This window comes from Cardiocondyla obscurior, linkage group LG09, assembly GCF_019399895.1.
Source record: "Cardiocondyla obscurior isolate alpha-2009 linkage group LG09, Cobs3.1, whole genome shotgun sequence".
Classification (NCBI taxonomy): domain Eukaryota; kingdom Metazoa; phylum Arthropoda; class Insecta; order Hymenoptera; family Formicidae; genus Cardiocondyla; species Cardiocondyla obscurior.
Genome location: NC_091872.1, coordinates 6672117 through 6694656, shown reverse-complemented (window position 1 = coordinate 6694656; position 22540 = coordinate 6672117). Strand labels below are relative to the sequence as shown.

The 22540-nt window shown below is 43.7% G+C and overlaps 3 protein-coding genes across 5 annotated transcripts in view; 1 reads left to right on the top strand and 2 right to left on the bottom strand.

The window, feature by feature from the left end:
- The first annotated feature begins 5463 nt into the window (after positions 1-5463).
- On the top strand, positions 5464-10089 carry LOC139105688 (probable G-protein coupled receptor B0563.6). Its single transcript, XM_070661922.1, has 7 exons — positions 5464-7230; positions 7309-7505; positions 7780-7969; positions 8040-8201; positions 8446-8611; positions 9300-9448; positions 9878-10089. Exons 1-7 carry the CDS (start codon positions 7172-7174, stop codon positions 10086-10088), a joined length of 1134 nt encoding a protein of 377 aa, XP_070518023.1. The 5' UTR covers positions 5464-7171; the 3' UTR covers position 10089.
- A 258-nt stretch (positions 10090-10347) lies between these two features.
- Positions 10348-13691, bottom strand: LOC139105328 (sodium channel protein Nach). Its single transcript, XM_070661338.1, has 10 exons — positions 13533-13691; positions 13287-13486; positions 12744-12894; positions 12454-12612; positions 11709-12098; positions 11513-11621; positions 11202-11303; positions 11016-11130; positions 10762-10868; positions 10348-10677 (listed from the first exon to the last, which is right to left on the bottom strand). The coding sequence occupies exons 1-10, from the start codon at positions 13689-13691 to the stop codon at positions 10361-10363; spliced, it is 1809 nt and encodes a 602-aa protein (XP_070517439.1). The 3' UTR covers positions 10348-10360.
- Positions 13692-16623: 2932 nt separating this feature from the next.
- The window catches only part of Hnrnp-k (Heterogeneous nuclear ribonucleoprotein K), a 79866-nt gene continuing 73949 nt past the window's right edge, over positions 16624-22540 (bottom strand). For all 3 annotated transcript variants that reach the window (XM_070661915.1, XM_070661916.1, XM_070661917.1), the window contains 5 exons: positions 21997-22125; positions 21245-21713; positions 20845-20999; positions 20463-20632; positions 16624-18655 (listed from right to left, as the gene is read on the bottom strand). In XM_070661915.1, the coding sequence (XP_070518016.1) occupies positions 18628-18655; positions 20463-20632; positions 20845-20999; positions 21245-21713; positions 21997-22125 (951 nt within the window). In that variant the 3' untranslated portion in view covers positions 16624-18627. The remainder of the gene's footprint in view (positions 18656-20462; positions 20633-20844; positions 21000-21244; positions 21714-21996; positions 22126-22540) is intronic.

Sequence of the window (22540 nt, the reverse complement as noted above, 5' to 3'; positions counted from 1 at the left end):
CACGAAATAAGAAACGGTTCCAGGCGGGCGCGACGAAAGGCTCCTCCGGTTTTCGGCGGGGAAAAGGAATTGAGAGAGCGCGCGGTTGGTTCTTTTTATCCGCGTTATTACTTCGCACGGGTGGTAGGTCGTTCTCAGCTCCGGCAACTATTTTTTCTTTTTTTTTTTTTTTTCCCCGAGAGTGATATATCCTAGGAGGGAAGACGCGAGAGGAATCTCGTCGGCGACAATCACCGCGTAGGACGTCCTTTCAAAATTACCTTTGAAGAGAAAGTCTTATTCCGCACCGTGAGGTGGCTTCTTTCGATGGCGCGGGCAGGATACCGAGTGCGGGGCGCGATATGTATTAACATTCGGATGAAATCAATTGAAACGTTTCACGCTCGCGTGTAATCCGACGCCATATGGCCTTCCCCGTGTAATCTGGGGGGATTCGCGAGAATCGATTGTTTGCGTAATGGCGGCACGACAAAAGGCTACGTCTCTCCACTCTGGCGGAAATTGTCGGGGAAATTAGATATCTCAGTACATTAGTGATTAATACACGTGTGTGTATACATATATATAAATATGAATAAATAAATCGGTGGACGTTTTGTTCCGCGTAAGCCTGGCGTAACCGGGTAAATATTAATATCGCTGCGAAGGTGAGGCAAACTATCTGGGCGGGAATGCCAACGGTGGACAGTGTCAACATTTTCCGGATTCCGTAACAGAGTGAGTTGCGGAATTAATTAGCTTACCGGACACGTTAACGCTGTTAGCGGCCTATCCCACCTTGCCACCGTACATGTTTTCGATACCTTGATTCGATGCGTGCTCGATATTCAGGACTGTGACCGCCGAAGCGACAACAATTACGCAAGACGGACAAACGCGGAGCGAAAACAACGGGGCGCAAATTGCGCGGCGTGCGTTGGTAATCGCAGCGGGATAATAACCGCAACAAAATAATAACTAGTTACCGTTGCTTTCCCGAGCGAACGAGTCAGCGTAGTTATTTCTTCTTAACCACTTTAAATGCGAGCAAACGAGATTTCTTTGTTCCGTCATCGAGGAATTTCTCTTCATAAAACTTAAAGAGTTTTCTTTAGTCGGAGGTCGGCATGGGAGAGTGAAAAAGGTGACTGGTATATCGAAGAACGGTCGATGTTTTGTACGATTTATTTTGTACGATGCATTTTAATTGTGAATTGTCGAATAATAAAAAAAAAAGAAAAAAAATTTTTACCGCAAGGATTTAGAGATTTGCCTGGAGCACTAATTTTGTCATTATCATAATTTGCTAGGAAAATTAAGACGGGAAGGAAAATAGAGTACAGGGTGTAATTACAAAATTAAGAAGGCTACAAGCTTGTTGTTTTCCGTAAAAAAAAAAAAAAATAAATAAATAAATACGCGTTTTGTACTAATTAAATCGGACAGTGCTACGAGAGTTTCTTAAAAGCAAGTAAGTCATCCCTTTGTCTTTCTTCTGCTATTATTCTCTGTCCACGTGTTTTGTAATAATTTTACGTAACCCACTAGTCATAAATTTCGATCGGCGAATTACGCAAAATGATTATCCACTCGACACTACATTCGTCGCTAAATTAGCGCCAAGCGGAAGGGAGTGTGAAAGATAGAGAGATAATGGTTTCTCATTTCTAAGATGAGGAGGAGGAGGAGGTAAATCCGATCCACAAGTCTGCGCGAGTTCTCAAGGATATCGTGGAAACGATGAACACGCGAAGGCGCAAGGATACTCTTGGTATTTCTCTTAGAGTGTCAAAGCTTATTGTATTGACATGCGGATTACGTTACCGGGAAGCTGAATTATAATATAAACTGCTGCGCATCGTGAGAAAGAAAGAAAGAGAGAGAGAGAGAGAGGTATATCGGCCTCTGCTTCTCTCGCGCATTGCTTTTATCTTTAACATAACACGACCTTCGCTTATCAACTTCGTCCACCAAGCCCTTTGAAGTTCGGAACGGAATTTCCTCTGCGCGCCCAAAGTTCAACCGCCTGCCGCTCCCCGCGCCGTTCTCCCTTTCATTAATTGCCTCCAGGGAGATGACGTCGATACAAACGTTTGATAAGGTATCAAAGTTATTTTTAAACTAATTACCTAGCTGACTCCGCTTCTTTTGTTCTCCCACGAAATCTCGCCCGAATCATCCCCCGTGCGACGGGGAAATATAAAAGTTAATCTCCAATCGTTCGCCGGAGCGGCTCTTTCCCTCCTCCTCTTCTCCCTTGCCTATCGCTTTTTTCGCCGGAAAAGTCTCAAAGTCCATGATAACTTGGCTCGCAACATCGACAATCCATCCGTCGTGACGCGCACAATGACACGTCGTACATCGTTGATACGTTCCAGAAACGTAATACATACGTGCACTTACACGCACGGGCAGGCAGGTGACAAGCGTGTCACTCGGTTCGGTGATTGGTAGATCGATAGGACTCTTGATTGAGTCCGCTGGCTGGCCACCGCCAACCCATGTTGTCTCTGTGATGTCAGTCCAGCCCCCGGTGTCCCCGGGGTCTCTCGAGCGCGATAAATAAAGGACCGATAAGTGGCGGCGTGGTACGGGAAACTGCTATTCACAGACCGGTGACCCTTTCGAGAGTTCGCCGAGGCGAAAAGAGACTTTCCGACCGCGTAAAGACAATGCGCCGAGCCTATCTTTGCCGTCGCCGGTCCCGCTTCCTTCTCCGTTCTTCTTTTTCTTTTGCTCGCGAGTCCACTTGAACGAGATAGAAGCGTCAGCGCCGCTGGGGATAGAGATAAAGCGCGCCACCGACGGCTTTGCATCAAAAGCGGCTCGAGGGTGGCTCTGATTAAGATCTGCAAACGAAACATCGGCGCGAAAAACTCAAACCGCTGCGTTTAAACGGAAACTACGGTAACGATGCACATTAATGGCTGATTCGATACCTTGATCGACGCGCGATCGTTCAGCTTCCGTTAATCAATTTTCACGCAGTATATATTCAACTTCTTGCTGTTTGCGCGCACGGCGATAGAACAATAAGAAACTAGAGCGAAGGATCTTGCACTCGCGGCGGCAGCGCCGCGAAATGAAAGGCGATACTCGAGAGACGGAATAAAGCGATGCGAATACCAAATGTTCACGTATTTGTCAACTTGTCGAAGGCTCCAGGGAACGAATTTCGAAGAGACCATATTTAATCCGAAATTCGCAACGGACGTCGGACACGGGTTCGGGATATCAAGACATATTGCGTCACTACGTTCTTCATTGAATTGAGATAAATAAGAGAACTCTCCCCCCCCACCCTCCGGTGACGGGCACATTGGAATAATTTTTCACGAGAGCGATCTCGCGAATTGAACTCGGACCGCTTGCCGGAGCAAAACAGCTTTGTAAAACCCGACGCTCGACCTCAGCGGGGATTACAAAAGCGAACGGCCAGAGTCCGAGCACGAGGTGGCTTTTCAGATATTTTCCCGCGAGTCACGGCGACCAACAGCCAAGGTTGAATCAGCGACGCCCACGTAGGAAAATGCGGGAATATTGAAAGAGGAGAAAAAGGAAGAGCGAAAGAGGCGGCGGAAAAGCGAGGCTAAATGCCGGGGCTGTTACAGCTACCCACGTAGTTGAGCGCGCAATAAAAAATTTATTCACGCGGGCTTTCGACCCGCCTCGTAACAAGTCCCTCCCCTCCCCCGATTAATTTCGATTTTTGAAGGTGGCGAAGGGATTTTTAATTATGTTGCAAATGCGAGCTCTTGTGACGGACAGATTGGCTGACCGAGGCGCGCATATATTCCACGAGCGCGCGGAAATCCGCGGCGAGCGCGGCCACGCACGAACGAGATTAAATCCTCTCATTTGACGAGGCTCGTTTCCATAATCGTGTTTCGGATCAAGTATAAGTGCGTTAATAAATCGTCAACTCGTTTTTGCTCGAGTTACCTTCGCTCTCTTCTTCGTTTTTCATTTTTTATTTTTTTTATTTTTGATAAACGAGGCTAAATCTTTTTTTTTTTTTTTTTTAAAACAACGCGATTAACGGCAGAACAAAACTTTCGTGCGGTCGAACTTGTAAGGAACTTCGCGATAGATTTTCGACCTCACGCAGCGAAAAAGGGTGGTTTCCCGTGGCCATCGAAATTGTTTTCCCACACCCGACGGTAAGTGGAATTCTCGGTATGTTGCCGAAGCTGCAATGTCCGCGTAAAAGAGTTGACGAGTTTCGAAGGAAACTACCCGCGAGACGAGAAAGCGACTCCGCATACCGTAAAACTCAAACATAGTTTTAATTAAATGCGTCGATAATTAAGCACACAAACACGTTTAAACGTGGTACATATAACCCAGAAGCGATCGCAAATTGTTGCGTGCGTTCGCCTGACATTCCGAAATTTCAGATTGTCGAACCGTTTCGCGTCTCTACTACTTTGTGACATGCGACGCGGCCAATTTCAACAATTCCGTTTCATAGCAAGCTCGATCCCTCTCTTCACTAGTCCCCAGGGAGATTCTTTGGAAATTTCTTACCATTCTGCCTCCTAGCATTTACCATTTCCTCTTTTCGTCATACTTTCTCAATTTATTTTTTGTTCTTTTTCTTTCCTTATCCGCTTTTTTTTTTCTTTTTTCTTTTTTTCAAGAACACTAGCACGCGGTTCAACTTTGCAAATAAATTCCATTTTAGGGAAACATTACTGTATCAAATGCATCATTTAAATTCTAGTGGATTAAATAAATTATAATAAACAGTGACGCTAAATAACGCAAATAAATAAAAAGCTGCGAATAAACAACGGCATTATTCATCCTTGAGGTATTGCATCGTCGTTCTAATAGAACGCACGTGTAGCGAAAATCTCCCGGGTGGCGGGCGATTTGTAACGAAATGATCTCGTTTGTGCGCCGAAGAAAAGACGATTGATTCGTAATTGGCCTCGGCCCGCGAATAACCTGATCGCAAAGTGGAGGCCCCGGTCTCTTCTTAACAAATCGCGCCCGTCATTTATTCCCGTCCCGCGATCCCACGGATGGCGGCAATAACGAACGAGCGTTCCGCAACACGCACATCAAAGGGGATGCAACAAATTTTCACTGCGTAAAAATATTACTGCCACGGCCTTGACGTTCTCGCGCAGGGCGAGGAAGGTATCCAGCTCGTTACAAACTCGTTACAGATATTTCATTTGATCGAGCGCTCGGTTTTTCAACTTGGTATTCCCAGCTAAAAAGACCCGCGAGCGTAAAATGAAAACGAATAATATACGCACGACGTCCAGCCTGCCGTTGCGGGGTGGATTTTAGAGATCCGTGATTTCCGAAACGTATGTAAAATATCACGACGTCTCGACGTGACGGCGTTTGAACGTCGCGAAGTGTACAGAGAATGGCTTGTAAATTTTTGACATCATGTAAATTTAATGTTGCAAGGGTCGGTCAATCGATATGCTTATCGCAGTTTCCATGGATACATCAGCCGCAAAACCGAACTGTCCGACGTTTTGTGACGGATATTCTATAAGTGTCTCCGGTAATGGTGATCGCAAAGGGAGAAAAGTCTGGACGGCACGAGCGGGGGAGGAAAAAAAAAAAAGAAAAAGAGTTTTTGTTCGCCTGTAAGAAAAATAGCGAGACCGGAGCGAGCGAAGCGCGAGACCGAACAATAGTTCTTAATTGACGCGTGAGTTATTCTAGGCGAATTTTTTTTTTTTGTACGGTCGTTTCGTCGTTCGTTCGTTCGTTCGTTCGATCGGATCGCAGCCGGTGAGAGAGAAAGAGGTCCCCGCGGCTCAGAGATTCGTTCGGGAAACCATCCATCCCACACGCGAGATATCAGCGAGCGCTCGATCGATCGCGACGCGCCGGCACGGCGATGCGTATCATTTCACGTACGCACTATTTGCGTATCCATTATCGGAGTATTATCGAGAAACGAGCCCCACCAGGGTATGCGAAGACTCGTATCTGTGCCCGCGGAAACGATGATATTTCAGTTCAACGTCTCGCTTGCCCCGCGAATCCTTAAGCATTCACCGACGGATACGTCGACCTGCGCGCGAATCGTCGTCGTCGGTTTCTCGTCGGCTTCTCAGCGCGGTGATTGGAGAAACTCGTTCTCGTTACCTGGTCCTTGCGAACGGGATACCGTCGCGAACGTTAACGCGACCACTTAATAGAAGCCGACAATTTGCACCTCAAAGGCTCCCACCGTTTGCCGCAACTCGCGAGAGTTATCGGGCACGGGCACCGTCAACCGCGCATTAAGCGTGAATTCGTTCGACATCAAGATATCGGTTTCGAGGCAGACCTCGAACAGGTCGCGCGCGTCCTTCGATCTCAATAAAGCCCAGACCAGACCGCGCTATTTACTCATTACCGGCGTGTGTAAAGTACCCTCCGCCGCGGATAAAGGGTAAACAAGCTCTTGAATCTCCGCGGTTTATGGAACCGATAAAAATATGTCACGCGCGAGGGTAAATTGACGTCGTGCGAGGTACCGAAGTGGCGAGGAAAAACGTAGTCGGTGAAATATTTAATAGCCTTTCGTACGAGGGAGTTTTTGACGAATACGTGACCCCTCGCTCACACTTTTCACCTATCCAGGGCGAGCGAACGAGCGCCGATAACACTTTGATATGGAAATTGCATTTGCGGTGTGAATACCTCTCTTTCCCTCTCGCTCGAATTCGTTTGAAAACCCCGATTTTGGCAGCCGCGCGAATTTGCTCGCGCAAATTGAGGATTTAACGCGCCGTAATTGTTAACTATTAATTTTCCCGTCAAACGACGTCGCGTTTTTTTACGTCGTTTCGAGTTTGTAAATTACTTTTTAAAAACTCCGCCGTCAAAGGGCCGCGTTCGCCGGTGAGCAAAGCGAGCGAAAGCACTTAGAGAGTACTTGGCGCTGCGCACTCGCGGAAATATTAATCGGCAAGTTTCGCTAAAGTTTCTAAGGCGCTCCTTGTTAATTCCTCCCATCGTCCTCCGGCGCTCGTTAAGCCTCGATTCAACTGGTGATTCCGACGAGCCGACAAATGCGAGCCTAACCGACGCTACCGACGGTTCTATAACCGCGTCAGTCCGCGGAATCGAAGCTAATTTTCCAGGAATGAAGGTAGAAATTCAGTCCGAAGCGTGGTGAAAAATGGGTCGAAATCTCTCGTTCTGAGTGCGCCAACGCGAGACTTACGACGCGATGAGGTCCGTCTACTCGAACGTCACCGAGATGTACAATATGATCGCGTTGTGCAAACGGTGAGTAACAGTTACCCGGGCTGGAGATCGTCCACTCGCGAATGCCCGGGACTAACCGTCGTTCACGACTAATTCCAGAACGAGGTCCTCGAAGTTCCAGGACCGGCACGACTCCGAGCTGTGGACGATCGAGCCGAGTATCTGGGCCATTATCGGATATACCGTGGTCATACCTGTAGTTTCCGCCCTCGGGATAATCGGCAACTCCCTCATCCTCGCGGTTCACTTGAAAACGAAGACGTACCTGAAAGCGTCGACGTACACGTATTTAGTAGGTCGGTGAGAATCGCCCGGGAATCAGCCCGTTGAATTAATGTGGCATTCGCCCGCGTACGTCGGATTTGTTATTATTACGCATTCGCGGAGAGAATCCCTCCGTAATCACCCTTGATGACAATTATGCGAGCCCGAAACTGGCCAGAAGCCAGAGGATTTCGGATAATCCAGAATTAGTCGGCACGCTCGACCTTAATATATTCTAAGTGATATTAATCACGTCGGAGCTAATTGGAACCCCCTCCAAGAACCTCACGCGTTGTTTTTACGCAGTGCTCGCGAGCTCGGATCTCATTACCTGCCTCCTGATTCTCTTCTCCAGCCTGGCCAGGGGTATTTTTCGCTGCCAAAAAGGGTGGCTCGAGTTCGACGCGTTCGTTCACTTCCCGATCGGTTCCGTTTCGTCGAACATCACGGTCTGGGCCGCGTTAGGCGTGAGCATCGATCGACTGATCACCGTTTGGTGGTAGGTAGAAGATCTCGGCCGGTCTCGCTCCTCGAGTCGAAACAATTTCTTGGTTTCATTTTCACAGCATGCGGCGAAGTAAGCCACCGAGATTCTGCAGGCCGCAGGTGGCGCGGAAATTAATGATCTTCGCCACTTTATTCGCCATTCTGTTCAACATCCCGTACTGTTTCATGTACAAGTACGACGAGCACGGGGATCTAACGACAACTACCTTTTTTCACTCGCGGTAAGGAATAATAATAATGACGATAATACCTTCAAAGCGCCATCCCGACGTTTCGTATTTCTTTCACCCAAACTCTCGTTCTCAATTTCTCAAAGTATTTCTCATCCACTCTTTGCATTAATATTAAGATCTCATTAATATTTCCACCGTCATTTCCCGCACAACGATATTACCCACGATTCTTCTAAGAAATTCAATTTTCCCTGAAAGTCCGAACGGAATACCATCGAAACTGTCTTTGCAGGTGGTACAATATTCAAAATTGGTTTCAATTCATAATCTTCGGCCTAATACCCTCCGTGTTTTTGCTGATTGCGAACGCCGTCATGCTGTATTCGGTGAAGAAGGTCCTCAAGCAGAGAGAGATGCTGCTGAGGCGCAAAAACATACGAGAGGGGAACCGCCTGCGGGTAATGTAATTACGTTTGTGCGAGAATGTTTGTCGCATGTTTGCGTAGCAAGTCCTAGAAAAGCCGTGTGTCGTAATTAGTTTCGACTCAACCTGTAAAAAAAAAAAAAAAAAAAAAGAGGACATCTTCACGTCAGGTGTCTCTCGATCGCGCGCCAGAGAAACCGTAAATCACTTTCGAACTGGTGGCCGCGGCACTTCCGGGGCCATTCCGTCGACCGTCTGAACGAGCGGCTGTTGTACTTCACCACTTTGGAAGCGTCTCGAAGCGCGATTTGCATGAAACTCATCCCGGGAGTGCCGAGCGGTGTCCGGAAACAGAGTCTCGCGCGAGTCATTGTTGTCTCGCGTAATTGGAAAAGTTTCTCTCGAAAACCGACGATAACGCGGCTGTCTTTGCGAGCGCAATTATTAAAACTTTGCCGTCGCGTAGACAACCGCTTCTATTATCGCTACTGGGGTAGCGTGTCCGAACGACTGTGACTCACTTATCTCGGCGATAAATGGATCTCGCGCCTTTTCCGCTCTCCAGTTAATTGTCAATCGTGGATTTTGCATTTTTTTTTCTCCCTCTCCGTTATTAATTGAAATTGTAGCGACAACGTGTAGACGTAACGCGCGTGTTTGATATCTCGAAGACGCTTCTTCGCTTCGACCCCGTTTCATCGAACTGATTTACTATCCACCAGGATCAAGCCCGGCTGACGATCATGCTGGTCGGTATCGTCTTTCTGTTTCTCGTCGGCGAACTGCCAACCCATTTGGTATCGCGTCGCAGCGCCGTGTCTCTGCTATACGGCGGTGATCCTTTTAAAGTTCGCGAGAGCTTAATGGCAAGGTAGGTGGTCAAATGTGTTACGCGCTGCGATAATTGTTAGAGCGACGTTACGGTCCGAAAAGCACGTGCATCGCGCGCGGAAAAGTCTCTGATTTTTTCTATTTTTTTTTAATTCTTTTTTTTTTAAATTCTTTTTTAATGGAACGCTGCTAAAAAAGATACGCGATTAAAAATTTGTCTCGTAGAGAATAGAAAAATATAATGCCGCGGCATTCGAGCTTTTTCACCCTTGAAAGGATTTGATATTTAAATCGAGATGACGTCGCGTTTGCGAGGAATAGATGTGACTTGTTCAAATCGCTAATGGATGTTGCTTTGTATGTATAATTAAATCGAGCGCGAATTGAAATGCGAAGCCATACCTTTGTTCTTTATATTTTAATCAGTTTTGTTAATTATTTATTTACTGCGTTATACGTTTTTTTGCAGTTTACGTGCGTGGGCGACATTTCTCAATGCACTGGCGAGCTCGACGAATTTCATACTTTATTGCATACTGAGCCCGTGTTTTTACGTCCGTCTGAAACGCATGTTACTTCCGGAGCGCATTCTAAATAGGAGAAAGGCTAAAAGGGGACCGACCGCTTATTTCCACCGAGAACCGGAAGGCAGAGAAAAGTGTGAAATATTCGTATTATAGCGTCGTGATAAGAAATAATCAACAATCAATTTAAACGAAAATGTTTTTGAAACTGATTTTTATTTATCGCCATTAGGAATTAATTTCGAAATATAAATTAAAAGAAATAGGAGTAGTCAGGATAACGGCCACCGTTTGAGAATTAATTATTACAGAGAGCGTAAATTATTTATTAATTAATAATTAGAAAAAAAATAAAATAAAATAAAATAAGTCTCTCGACAGATTTTAATTTTACGAAAATAGATTCGGCCAACGAAATAAACTGTACCTCAAAATTTGACGTGCTTAATGTGATACATGTCGTCGAGATCCATTATTTTGCGACGGTGGAAAGACGGTTGATACCACGCGACGAGAACTTGCCTGTCGCTCGTTCTTTGACGATCTCGCAGCTTTTGCTGCTGAATCACCTCCTTGACCGGCATCGACTGGAACACTTCCGACGCCGGCGGCAGTTTCGCGCACGATTCTTCCTGGATTTTGCCGGTGCGCTTTCTAAAGAACTGCCTTGCCAAGAGATAAACCAGCTCTATCACGCTCATCACCGAGCCACCGAAGCAAAGGCCGAAGATACCGCCGAAGGATGCTGAAATAATTCACCTGGCTTTATCTGATTTTAGTCGAACGTGATATTACACGTTGCTCGAGAACGAGCAGGGTTTCTATTTACCGAGTAGCGAATCCCAACTGATGATGCTCTCCTTGCGGTACTCGACGTACGATATGTCGCCGAAAAACACGTGCACGAGCGACACGTTGTTCACGTCGAAGCCGTGACTGCAAAAGAATATTAATGATATTCTCGTGGTATTTTTTTTTTTTTTCGCTAAACTAATCGCGAGTTGTCAAAAATAACGCGCGTTCGTCGCGAAGAAAGAACCGACGTCGTCGTTCTTCCTTTGGCAAAGACGAAAATAGACTCACACTAGGTCGGAGTCGAATCTTACGTTGTCCATCTTAATATTTTCCGGGCTTATGTGATACATCATGTCGATGCACTGGGGCAGGCATTGCGTGCAATTTCCCACCTTGGCGGAATCTGGATATTGATTCGGAATATTCAAAAAGCTACGCTAGTACGACTCGGCGTTATCGGGAAGGACGTACGACGTATGTCTGATTTGATAATACGTGCAAAAATATGTATTTCCTTACTTCGAATGCTCAGAAGGCAATCTATGTCCGACAGATAACACGTCCTCATCCCTCTGTCTGCCAGCGTTATGATAAAACATAACAATATTACATGTCGCTTAAAATAAAATTAAACGCTTTATTAAATCGTATCAATTACCGACCACCCAGTCGGACAGAAACAAAAACAGAAGAGTGAGCGATCGGTGTCGCTGTAACTTTCCAGAGACTGCGAATAAAGACAGATATACGTGTGAAATAATTAATAAATCTTATGGCACACTCACGGGCTTCCGGATAGTAAAACGGCAGGCAGCCGCACATATTGAACGTGTACTTGGCCGTGCATTTCGATACACACGATTGATAGCTGTAGCGAATCTCGGTGTCCATCATCTGCAGATGTACAATTACGTGATATATAAATTATTTCGAAAGCCGCAAGGGCTTGCAGACGCTACCGATCACGTAGAGCCGACCAACGTCCTTGCCGAAAGCTGCAGGGCATAGAGAAACGCGTAATTTTACCTCGTCGTCGAAGTAGCACAAACGTTTCTCCAGGGGGATGTTCCGCAAACTTTCCATGCCTCTAATGGACGTGCCGGTAACGGATATCGCCAGGACGTGACCGGGCAGCACGGACGCGACGTGCGCGCCGATGTCCGGGAAATCGATTGGATCGTGTATCATAACCGAGGCGCCTACGAACGGACGCGAGCTGGCCTTGTACGTGTCGGGCTCTATGTTCAAGGCGACCGCGAGCCCCACGTCGCGGCCACTACCGGGCGCATTCTGCAAGAGAACAGCACTTTCATCCCTCGCGTTTCTTAAAATGCGCGTAGAGGTCGAGGACCAGCGCGAGAAATCCCAAGTCTAAGATTACCAAAATCTCGTGCACACCCGGAAAATCGTCGACGATGTTCTCGGTGGAATTCAAATGTGTATCGTTGAACCTGTAGGGATAACGAAGGCAGAAGGCACGTTTAAATATCGACGACTTAGCTCGATGCGCCAAGCCAGGGTTGAAAGTTCGTCGTTCTTTTTCCGTCACGCTTTTTTTTTATTTTTTTTTTTTTAACGAAGCCTAAGTAAATTCGTAAAAGATGGAAATAAAGAGTTTTCCTTTCGAGTGGCAAAACTAAAGTAAATCGTTGAATTTAATCTATGATTTTATGCCGAGATTTAAGACGAACCCTTCGCACCAGCTTGATGTAATACTTTAATTTATTCGCGGTACGTACACATGCTTCGTGTTCAGGTCGTAGTGAGAATTAAAAGCGCAGCAGAAGCCTTCTTTCGATTTAACGGGCTTGAAGATCTTGGTGCAGTCGTGAATTTTGCCGACCCAGGCGCATCTCAGCAAGAACGCGCTGCATGGCTGCATCAACTGCGCGAGGAATTATTAATTAAAAAGAAACAAAAATTAAATTTAATTTTTAACCTATACTTTTTTCTCGTTGCATAAAATTCCCCGGCCCGCAATAATATATATCAGTCATTGGAATAATCATTTTTTACCTGTTTCATAAGTGCCTCGACCGTCATATCGAGATTGTCGAGCAGCTGGCTTGCAGTCACGTTGTCTATCGAGATTTTATCGGGTCGTATCAGCTTCATTAGGGACGAAAAAAATCTATCGCTCTCTTCTACGGTAAATCCATTCGTGTATCTGTCGAGTTAAGACGTAATAACGGACATAGAGATTGAACCTCGCAGATTCAAGATTAATTAAACTAGATTTTTTTTCTTTTTTGCACAAAATTCGACGTGCCAGATAAGTGCGAAAGACAATCACGCTTTGTCAAATCTAATTAAAAGCATGCCTTTTTTGACATAAAATAATCAAAACTGTTTTGGGAGTTTTTCTCATTTAAATAAAAATTTTTTACTTCTTTTTAATTCTCTCAAAGAATATCGATTTTATTTACACAATGTTTTGAGAGAAAATAAAAAAATAAATTCATAAATTCTTCGCACCTCTCTAACACTTTTGGCAAGCTTATTAAATTAAATTAATTATATTAATAAATTAAATATTACCAGATTTGTGTAACGTCTTACAAATATTGGGCGATGAGGTCAGCGTGCGGACGGTAAACCTTATTATTGTTACATATGGTGACACCCGGGAAAGACACGTCCCATATCGGATTCGACGTGTAAATAGTCGTCACTATGGGGTTGTTCGAGTAATTTGCCCAAAGGCGCAGCATCAATATAAGGCTGAACACGATCGACGACATGCAGACCTGACGAATACAAAGAGTTCACTGCGTTTTTTTCTTATCCGGGATCGATATTACTGACCTCAATTCTCGTATACTCTTGAGATCGGCGAAGGTGGGTCCTCACCACGAACCAGAAGGCACTCTCGATTATCGACGAGCCGTCTATACTTATGTAGCGAAAGCCGTGCAGACTCGTGTTCTCGAAAAAGACGTAAAACCACCCTAAACACTTTTTCATCCCGTACGCCAGGCATCTGCGGTATCCTACATCACGATCACGCGAAACGCTGATTTATTTAATTACCCAGAAAAGAGACAAGTGATTCAAAACAGGTGTCGACATTGGCGAACATTAACAAGCGGTCGGTGCTTTTTAAAAAGGAATTTAAACATTGATATCTCATTTACGTTTGAAACCGTCGAACCGGGAGGTCTTGTTCCAGGGCGTCTTCGTGGTTCCCGAGGCCATCGCGTTAATGCTCATGAAAAAACAAACTGGCGCGTACCAGGGGAATCCGTCGGATGACTAAATATATTGCGGACTTGCGCTACTGTAATTTCTTTAGCCGATGGGCTACTCTTCATTTCCGGTACGCGACTAAGCTGCGTGTCATTCAATTTTCTGCCAATATCCCTAAGTAAATTCCGTGAAACGGCGTTAAGGTACCCGAGTAATCGTTCATTTTTGTACGTCCACTCTGCTTCGATTGTCTTGCCGAAGGTCGCGAATTACTTATCCCCCTGTATCGCGATGTCTCTATAATTTAAGGCTTATTACGTTCGGTCGGTCTCCTACTAATTGGCAAAGTGTATATCGCGTTTTTGGAAATGTCTCGTGCAGGTGTGTGCCCGCGTGACAGGTTCACTACGTAATTAGATCTAAATCTACATCTGTACAAAAGCTTAAACGGCTTTCACATGCTTATCGCGGTTTCAATAGGAAAGAATTCGATTATTCTCCGCTAAGTAATTGGAACGTGTGTTTCCCTCGTAAAACAAATGTTTTACAACGTACTTACTGTGCTTAAGTTTCTTGTATTCCATTTGGTGAAACTTTACACGAAAATATCTAAATCTACATCTGTACAAAATCTAAACCGCTTCGTATATTCGGCGCGGTTTCAATAAAAATTCGATTACTTATTTATTTTTTTTTTTTTTTGCTAAGTAATTGGATCGTGCATTCGCTCGTAAAACAAATGTTTTACAACATGCTTACCGCGGTTAAGTCTCTTGTATTCCATTTGGTGAGACTTTACATTACGGACGAAAAAGTAATAGGCGATAATTCACCTTTACAAAGTAATAAAAATTAAGCAGACATTTATTTTCGCGGCATGAGGCGAACCAGGTGAAACAATGAGTTCAAATAATCGACTAGAATAAAATCTTTTTAAATCTTCTTTCTTTTTTAACGAAAAGAAAAAAAACTGATAATATCAAAATAACAGTAAACTGTAATTCGCTGGATTTATAATGGAATTTATGATAAGATAAAAATTATTAGAACTCTTTATATTTTTTTTTTTTGTACTAACTTTTATTTGACAAATAAAAAGTATCCGTTACAAATAATTGTAAACTGTTTGTCTTATATAGTACACGTAATCGTGATAGTACGAGTGTATAGCGCTCTCTCTCTCTCTCTCTCGTTCTTGCTTTCTCTCTCTCTCTCTCTCTTTCATTTTTATAACCATGTACGTTATCTCTTTTAATCCACTCGCGATACCAAATTCCCGTTGTAACAAACCAATTTGTATATTTGGTTAATTATATCGATATCTTCTTCATGCACACTCAGACGCACGCGTTTACATACGCATCCTCATACACTGCTATTCATTCACGTGTGCTTGTGTGCCTCGCCGTAGTGAAATGGGTCACAGTTAACAAGTGTACATACGTGTATCGTTTGTATCTGCGTTAGACGAAAAAAAAAAAAGAAAAAAAGAAGAAAAAAAAAAAAAATGCGTAACACGCGGACGAAGCTGCGCGCAAGTTTTGATTCATTTGCAATCCTCATTCGCACGTCTGTTCATCCAAAAAACCGCGATTTCCTTTCGCTCTCGCAGGTCATCGCGAATGGAAATAAAGTCCCAAAACTGTTCACAGATCAACGGTCGTGCCAATATTCACTTTGACAATATTCTAATCTTCAGCTTTAATAATAATAAAATAAAACAGTCACAAAAACGCGCAAAGCGAGCGAAAAAATAAAGATACGCTTTCTCGAAGTTAAACAATGATATGCAATAATATCGGAACGGAAAAAAGGAATCAATAAAAGGCAAAAGGGCACGAAAGAAATTAGGAATTCTCGTCACGAGCAATTGACGCTTATCCATCTGTGAACAGTCGAGCGAAATCTTGTTACGAGGATAACGAGAGTTCGGCAGGCTCGCTCTGTAAAGTCCATCGCGCGCGTAAATTTACATATGGATCGTGATTTCACTTGACATTTCGTGTCGAGCGTATCATTGGCTCGAGCCTCCCCCCGTTTTGTGTACCTATGCAAATCGACGAGCGCGACGGTCCCAAAGCTTTGTGCAACAGACTGCGAATGTGTTCACCTACTGCCTACTGGTCGGTACACCTCCGCGTAATGGACACTGTCCATTTGTCAAGATGCTTAAAAATGCCCTTTGTAGGCACCCTGGTAGGGGTGACGTTTACTGACCAAACTAAATGTACTTTCAGGGGCTGGGAGGAGAGAGAGAGGAAAAGGGATATTTACGAGTTAACTCGGGGGCTGACCATCGGTACGCGGGGAAAAACTGGAAAACGGCAATCAGAACGTTAACGTCGTTACCATATCTCTTCCATCCTTTCTTCTTCTTATCCGTCGAAGTGGATTGTACTGGCTTAATATATATTTTAGCCCGGCATACATCATGAGAATTGAACCCTTCGACGGGCGTGGGTTTTTTTTCCTTTTTTTTTTTTTTTTTTTTTCCAGAATGCCATTCGTTACTTAGCCACGTTAGAGCGTACTCGGTCGAGTATTAAAACGATTATCCGGAGCTTTCGCGATTGCGATCGCTTGAATGACTACGGTGGCTAATGCTTCGTTTCGCAGTACAATCGTTTTTAATTGCACTTGGAAAAAATCATCGATACGGTCGCTATTTGTCAAAAGGTACATCCGTTCCAGCAGTCAAGATTTCGAGATGCTAATTATAAGAGGTATATATATTTACAGAGATCATGTTGTATGCCGAAATCGGCTGTTTTTCTTTCATATATTCGCGATCGCACTTTCGTGTCGGGATATCAGCACAAGGATTTTACGCATCGACGAGGGTGATTGTAACGAATATGTATACAGCATTGGCAACAGCGTTGTAGTTTCTAATCAATTTACGTTTCGCAAAATATCCTGTACAGGAAAATAAAAAAATAATTAAAACTGGTGAATGAAACAAACTGGAAACATGCTTCATTCGTGCTCGTTGGAGAACACGTGAAACAATGATGCGACATCTTCACCGATATGTGAAATATACTATTATAACAAATTTTTCTTCTCGGAGCAGATTCAGCTTAGACTTTATCGTGTTTTAAATCAAATCGTTAGGTTCGCTCTTCGCCGATGGTGCCCCTTTTAAAACTTACAATCTCTTTAAGCCTAAATACTTCTACCCATTATAACGTTAAAAACGCTTAGGCGTCCACTAGGGGATGAAGGGTTATGATTAATACAGATTTGGAATAAGATATAATAACGCAAAAGTATTCTTATCAATAATCATGTAGTAATAATAATTAATAATAACTACAGTAATAATGCAACAGCAGAAACGCATACATGCCGGTGTATGCGGCAATTAAGAAAGGGAAAGGGGCATTAGTGGGTCTTATGTACAGTTTCTTTTTGCGAATACATTTGTCAGTTTTTTTTTTTCATTCTTCTTTTTTTTTTCTTCACTGTAATTATGTTCATCTAAAACCTATCTTTCTCTCTCTCTCTCGCTCGACCTTTCCTTTCACTCGACACTGTTGCCCTCGCATTCACTCTATGCGCATTTATTCTTATTTTCATAAGATTAGAATTTGTAAAGAATTTATCAAAAAGCTGAGGGGGAGGGAGAAAAAAAAACGTAACGGGAAATAGTGTGCGTTGTCAGGTCTCGATGTTCAGGAGAGTCGCGTCTAACGGTTCCAAATTGCCTGTGCCCAGCGTCACAATTAGAAATTGTTCCGTCTGGCACGATCTTTACAATGCAAAAATAAAACGGATACATTGATTTTCTTTTTTCGTCGGGCGAAAGAGACAAGAACTACCGTCGATAACGAGGAAAAAGAAAAAAAAAGAATATACACGATGATTGACTGCGAAATAGCACGCGCTTTACGATAAAAAAAAAAAAATGGATCATTCTTTGGATTTCCATTAAAGGATAAATATGTTTCCTTGGGAATGCTAACATCGGGGAACACGGTGCGGTTGGAAACTCGCCAGTTTGAAATCCCCCCGCTGTCACACCGACAGTATGTATGCCTCGCGGACACGATACAAATAAGAATAGAAGTCTATACTAAAGAAAGGCCGACATCGAAAACGTTAACAGTACTCGATTCGTTAATCGATTTACTTTGCAGGCTGCAATGAGCGACTACCATCCTTGAAAAGGATCGCCACGTTAAGGTCACGTTAGCGTCGACCACAAGCGTTTATCTTCCTGGGAGAGGGTGATTTCGCGTGTGGTATGCATATGTATTGTATGTATATGTACGCTGGAAGGCAGATATGACGTTTGCTGCGTCGACGGCAGCTAGCGAACGTAACTTTAGAGTCGTGTGCGTCGAGTTTCACATGTGCCGCATGTATGTACCGCGCCAGCCGGATTGCCGAAGACTGATTTTCCCCCGTTCTGTCATTCCCTGCCTCTACCGCTTAGTGTTACGTACGTTAGCTACTGTCGCCGCAGAAAATGCTATATCTGCTCTTCGGTGTACGTGTGGTGTTAATTCTACGGATTCCCCTGTGCTCAGCACTTTGTCAGAAGTATCTCAGTTTCTTGCGCGCGTTTCTGCAGGTGCATGTAAAATATATACTTGTTTCAGGTTCCACTTTCAGTGTTTGTATGTGTTTGCCCAAGAAATATTTCTAAAAAAAAGTTACAAAAGCGCATCTTTGGCTCCCCTCTTCCCCGAATGCATCCCTCACCACTTTTTTAGTAATGATCTGCATTCTCGTGCACGCTGAAACAGAAAAGAATATGTTTTCGTTCAGTCGACGGATAATAACAGTAAAAATCAGTAGTAAAGAAAACGAAAAGAATCGAAACAGCAGTAATACATATTTTCTTACATTAATCTCTTTTTTTATCTTATGAGGCATTCTTGTTTTATAAATTGTAGGAGACAAAGAGCTTAACGACAAGAATGCAAAGTTCTCATGTTGCGTAAATAAGATTGAACAATCATCAATATAAAAAGCCTTAATTTATATGTTAGTTACCTAAGCGCAACACTATAAACATATTTGGAATATATCGTATTGAAAATAGCGCAAAAAGCCTAAAGGATCGCTTACAATACTCAATGTTACTCAACTAAATCACAATCGTAAAATCGCAAATGCAAATTCAATCGATTCGATTACTTCTAAATATGTATTAATTACAAGACGTTACAAGGTAACAATTAATTAAAAAAAAAAGCGCGATATACGATATGTTCTGTTTTCTTCCATTGCAATTTTTATTTCAATGATTGCATCGGCAATTTATCATTGTGACAAACCAATGAGAAAAGACATAGCTCTGCTATTTTAAGACTGCGATTTAATTGAGCAACACTACATTGTAGAGGAACCTTCAATTGTATTAACATGCGTCAAGAATGGAATTAAATTACATGAATTGTTAGGAATCCGAGATGACTTGAATATGAATAAATGTTATAGTTATTATTTCGACGCAATTACTTAATCTTTTGGCTGATAAGGAGATAGCAAGGACATGCATATCCTTGCTCTCTGCAGCGGCAAAAGAATTAAATAATTACAGTCACATTGCTGAAGGAAATGTTATTGTTCATTAGAGGCGAAATTACGGCGCGTCGATGAGCAAACGACGAAAATGGTGTTAATTCCGAAAGCAGGTCTCAGGCAGAGGCGAAGTTCTTGAACGCCTTTGTAGGATGATTAGTGATTCCTTGTTACATCGAAAGTAGAACAACAAAATCACTAGTCTTCCATACAACGGTGCTCCATTCTCCCGCACGCTGGGCTAGAGTTTCCTCCAGCGCGTCGTTTTCCTTCCATCCGTCTTTTTCCGGTTCTGACTCCTTCACCTTTGCGAGCGTTATTAGTCACCTCAATCAATTGGTTAGTTGGATTGTGTTAGTTCCTAAAGATGTGATGAGTTGACCCGATGCGATGGCAACGATGTCGGTTATAAAGCAGATGAAATACGAGCAATTATTATCACGATGACAACGACGAAGGAGAATACTCCAATGTATAATTACGACACAGCAGCACATAAAATCGAAGAGTCTGAATATATATGACGATTAAATCTTGCATACGTAAGCGTGATTGTACAAAATTAAATTTAACATTTTTAAATTCAAGAAATTCTTGGAAATCCAAGATAGTATTGCATTGATTGTAACTTTTTTTTTTTCTTTTCCTTCTTCGATTTTATTTTAACAATTCTTTCACACTGTTAAAATATTTATGCAAAGCTTCGCAAAATCATAACAAGGTGGCGGGCGCATAAAATGATAAATTATATGAATATTACAATGTTATATAAGCGTTACATTACACAGTTGTTTTAACGCGTAGTTACAAAGATGTACATGCTTAAACGCAACTTCGTATTAGTTTTTATTTTTAATTAATGACGCTTTTTACATTAAACATTCGATTTTAAGTTATATTAATATAATATTACGTCAATAGTATGGATATTTACAATGTTAACATGAAATGAAAAGCAGGTACTTATGTTTAACGTGAAAGTTATGGTAGGAATGTATAAATTTTTGTGACAATTACCTCTGCTGCAGCAGATACTGAGCCATTTGTATCTGGCTGGGAATCCCAGTGATGGTGATGATGCGATCGTTACTACCGGGCAATGGCTCGTCTATGGTTATTCCTGCACCACTGTCGGATCTAATTTTTCTGATCCTCGCACCACCTTTCCCAATTATAGCTCCGGCCAGCTGTGAATAAAGATAAAATTTAAGTGGCCAGTTAAAATTAATGCTGAAATCAGATTTAGCATACAGATTATCCGGACTACGATTCAATAATCAATTAAACGAGACAATAGTTATTAAACGTAACAAATATTATCTGTAACAAATTAACGTAAAAAAATATTAATGTTCTTATGCAAAACAAACGCAGGAAGTAAGCTAGCAAACTAACTTACATCTTTAGGAATGGTGACTTGTGTGCTGGTCTTGTTTCCACTCATGTTGCCCTGGTTGCCTTGATTGTTACCACCCATAGGTGGGCCACCCATTCCCGCGTTACCACCGCTACCCAAACCATTGGGCGCGCCTCCTTGCATTCCCCATCCATCACCTGTGACAAAAGAAACATTAACGGTTCGTATTTCACGGATGAACAGTAATTTCTGAATATTCCAACAAGCGCGCATTAACTAACGAGAACGACGTCTCGCGTCTCGTCGGCACCTAGGCCTTCGTCGCGGATCTTTAATATCTCTATCGTGATTCAAGCGATGCCCGGGTCTTCCGATTGAAAGATCAAGATCGTGGTCTTTTTGATCAATCGTTTCAAGTAGATCGTCGAGGTTCCCTTCTTACCGTTGTAATTTCCACCGCCGTAGGGTGGTGGGCCTCCTCGGTTTCCGCCGCCGCCGCCGTATCCGCCGGCACCGCGGCCGCCGTCGTAGCCGCCTCCACCGCCGCTACCAACACGCGAGTTGCCGCCGTATCCGCGATCCGGTGGCCCGCCGGACATTCCGCCACCGCCGCCGCCGCCGCCGCCGCCAGTTGTTGCGTCTCTGCCGCTGCGTGGACCGCTCCGAGGTGGCGGAAAACCGCGGTTCATGTCACCTGGCCCGCCGCCGCGGTTATCACGCCTCGGTGGCATTCCGCCGCTACCGCCTCCTCCGCCACCGCCTCCGCCGCCGTTACCGCGGCCACCAGGCCCGCCGAACCCGCCGACTTTTCCTTGATTACCATCGGCATTCCCATAACCGCCATAGTCGTCGGCGTAAAAGTCGTCAAAGTTGTGCGGGTCGTAAGGATTGTTCACACCCTTCAATGGAGACTGAAAAACAACAGTTCAACGTTACGTATTTCCCACACGTGATACATATATATCTAGAAATAAACTTTGATATCTTAAAAAAAAAAAAAAGAGAGAAAGAAAGAAAGATCATCGATATTTTGTACGCGAGATACTATCACGTTGCAAGAGAAATATGAAACAAATCGACTATTCTTCTTTTTATCCAACAAAGGATCGACATTCGGCCGCCCGCACGTGCCAGACGTAACGACCCAGCTATTAAGAATTTATGGGATAAGTCATGATCTTGTAGTATACTCACGGTCTTAATGGTGGCGATCAATTCGCGTATGCATTCGATGCACGTCGTGGGTTTCCCGCAGATGCTGATGAGGCGGTCCGTGCTGCGGGGGCAGGTGTTCGAGTAGATCTTGATCCTGGCTCCGGTTTTCTGAAACACAAAAGATATTCGGTCGCGTTAGACAGCTGCACGAGAATCAAAGATCGTGGCTAGGTTCCGAGGAACTTTCCGCGTACGGATTTGCATTGAAAACGAGACTGGCGTAAAGACGATACGCCGTCACTATCGACGTTGATAAATTTTCGTTCGTAAAATCGGCAGAAAGGGATCTTTTTTTCTTCTTTTATCTCCTTAAACTCTTAAACTAAACGGAATGTACGGTCTCTCTATCTCTTTTATTTTCAATCGACAGTCGGCGACGTAACGAAATGAAAAGTCGATTCCTCGGCGAATCAATCGGCGATTCTTTTTAATCACTCCGACAGACCATCGGGGTCGTGAATCGAGTTACGATCACGGCGCGATACTTCGACCGTTTCCTAAACTAGTCTCGCTCGTACCTGAT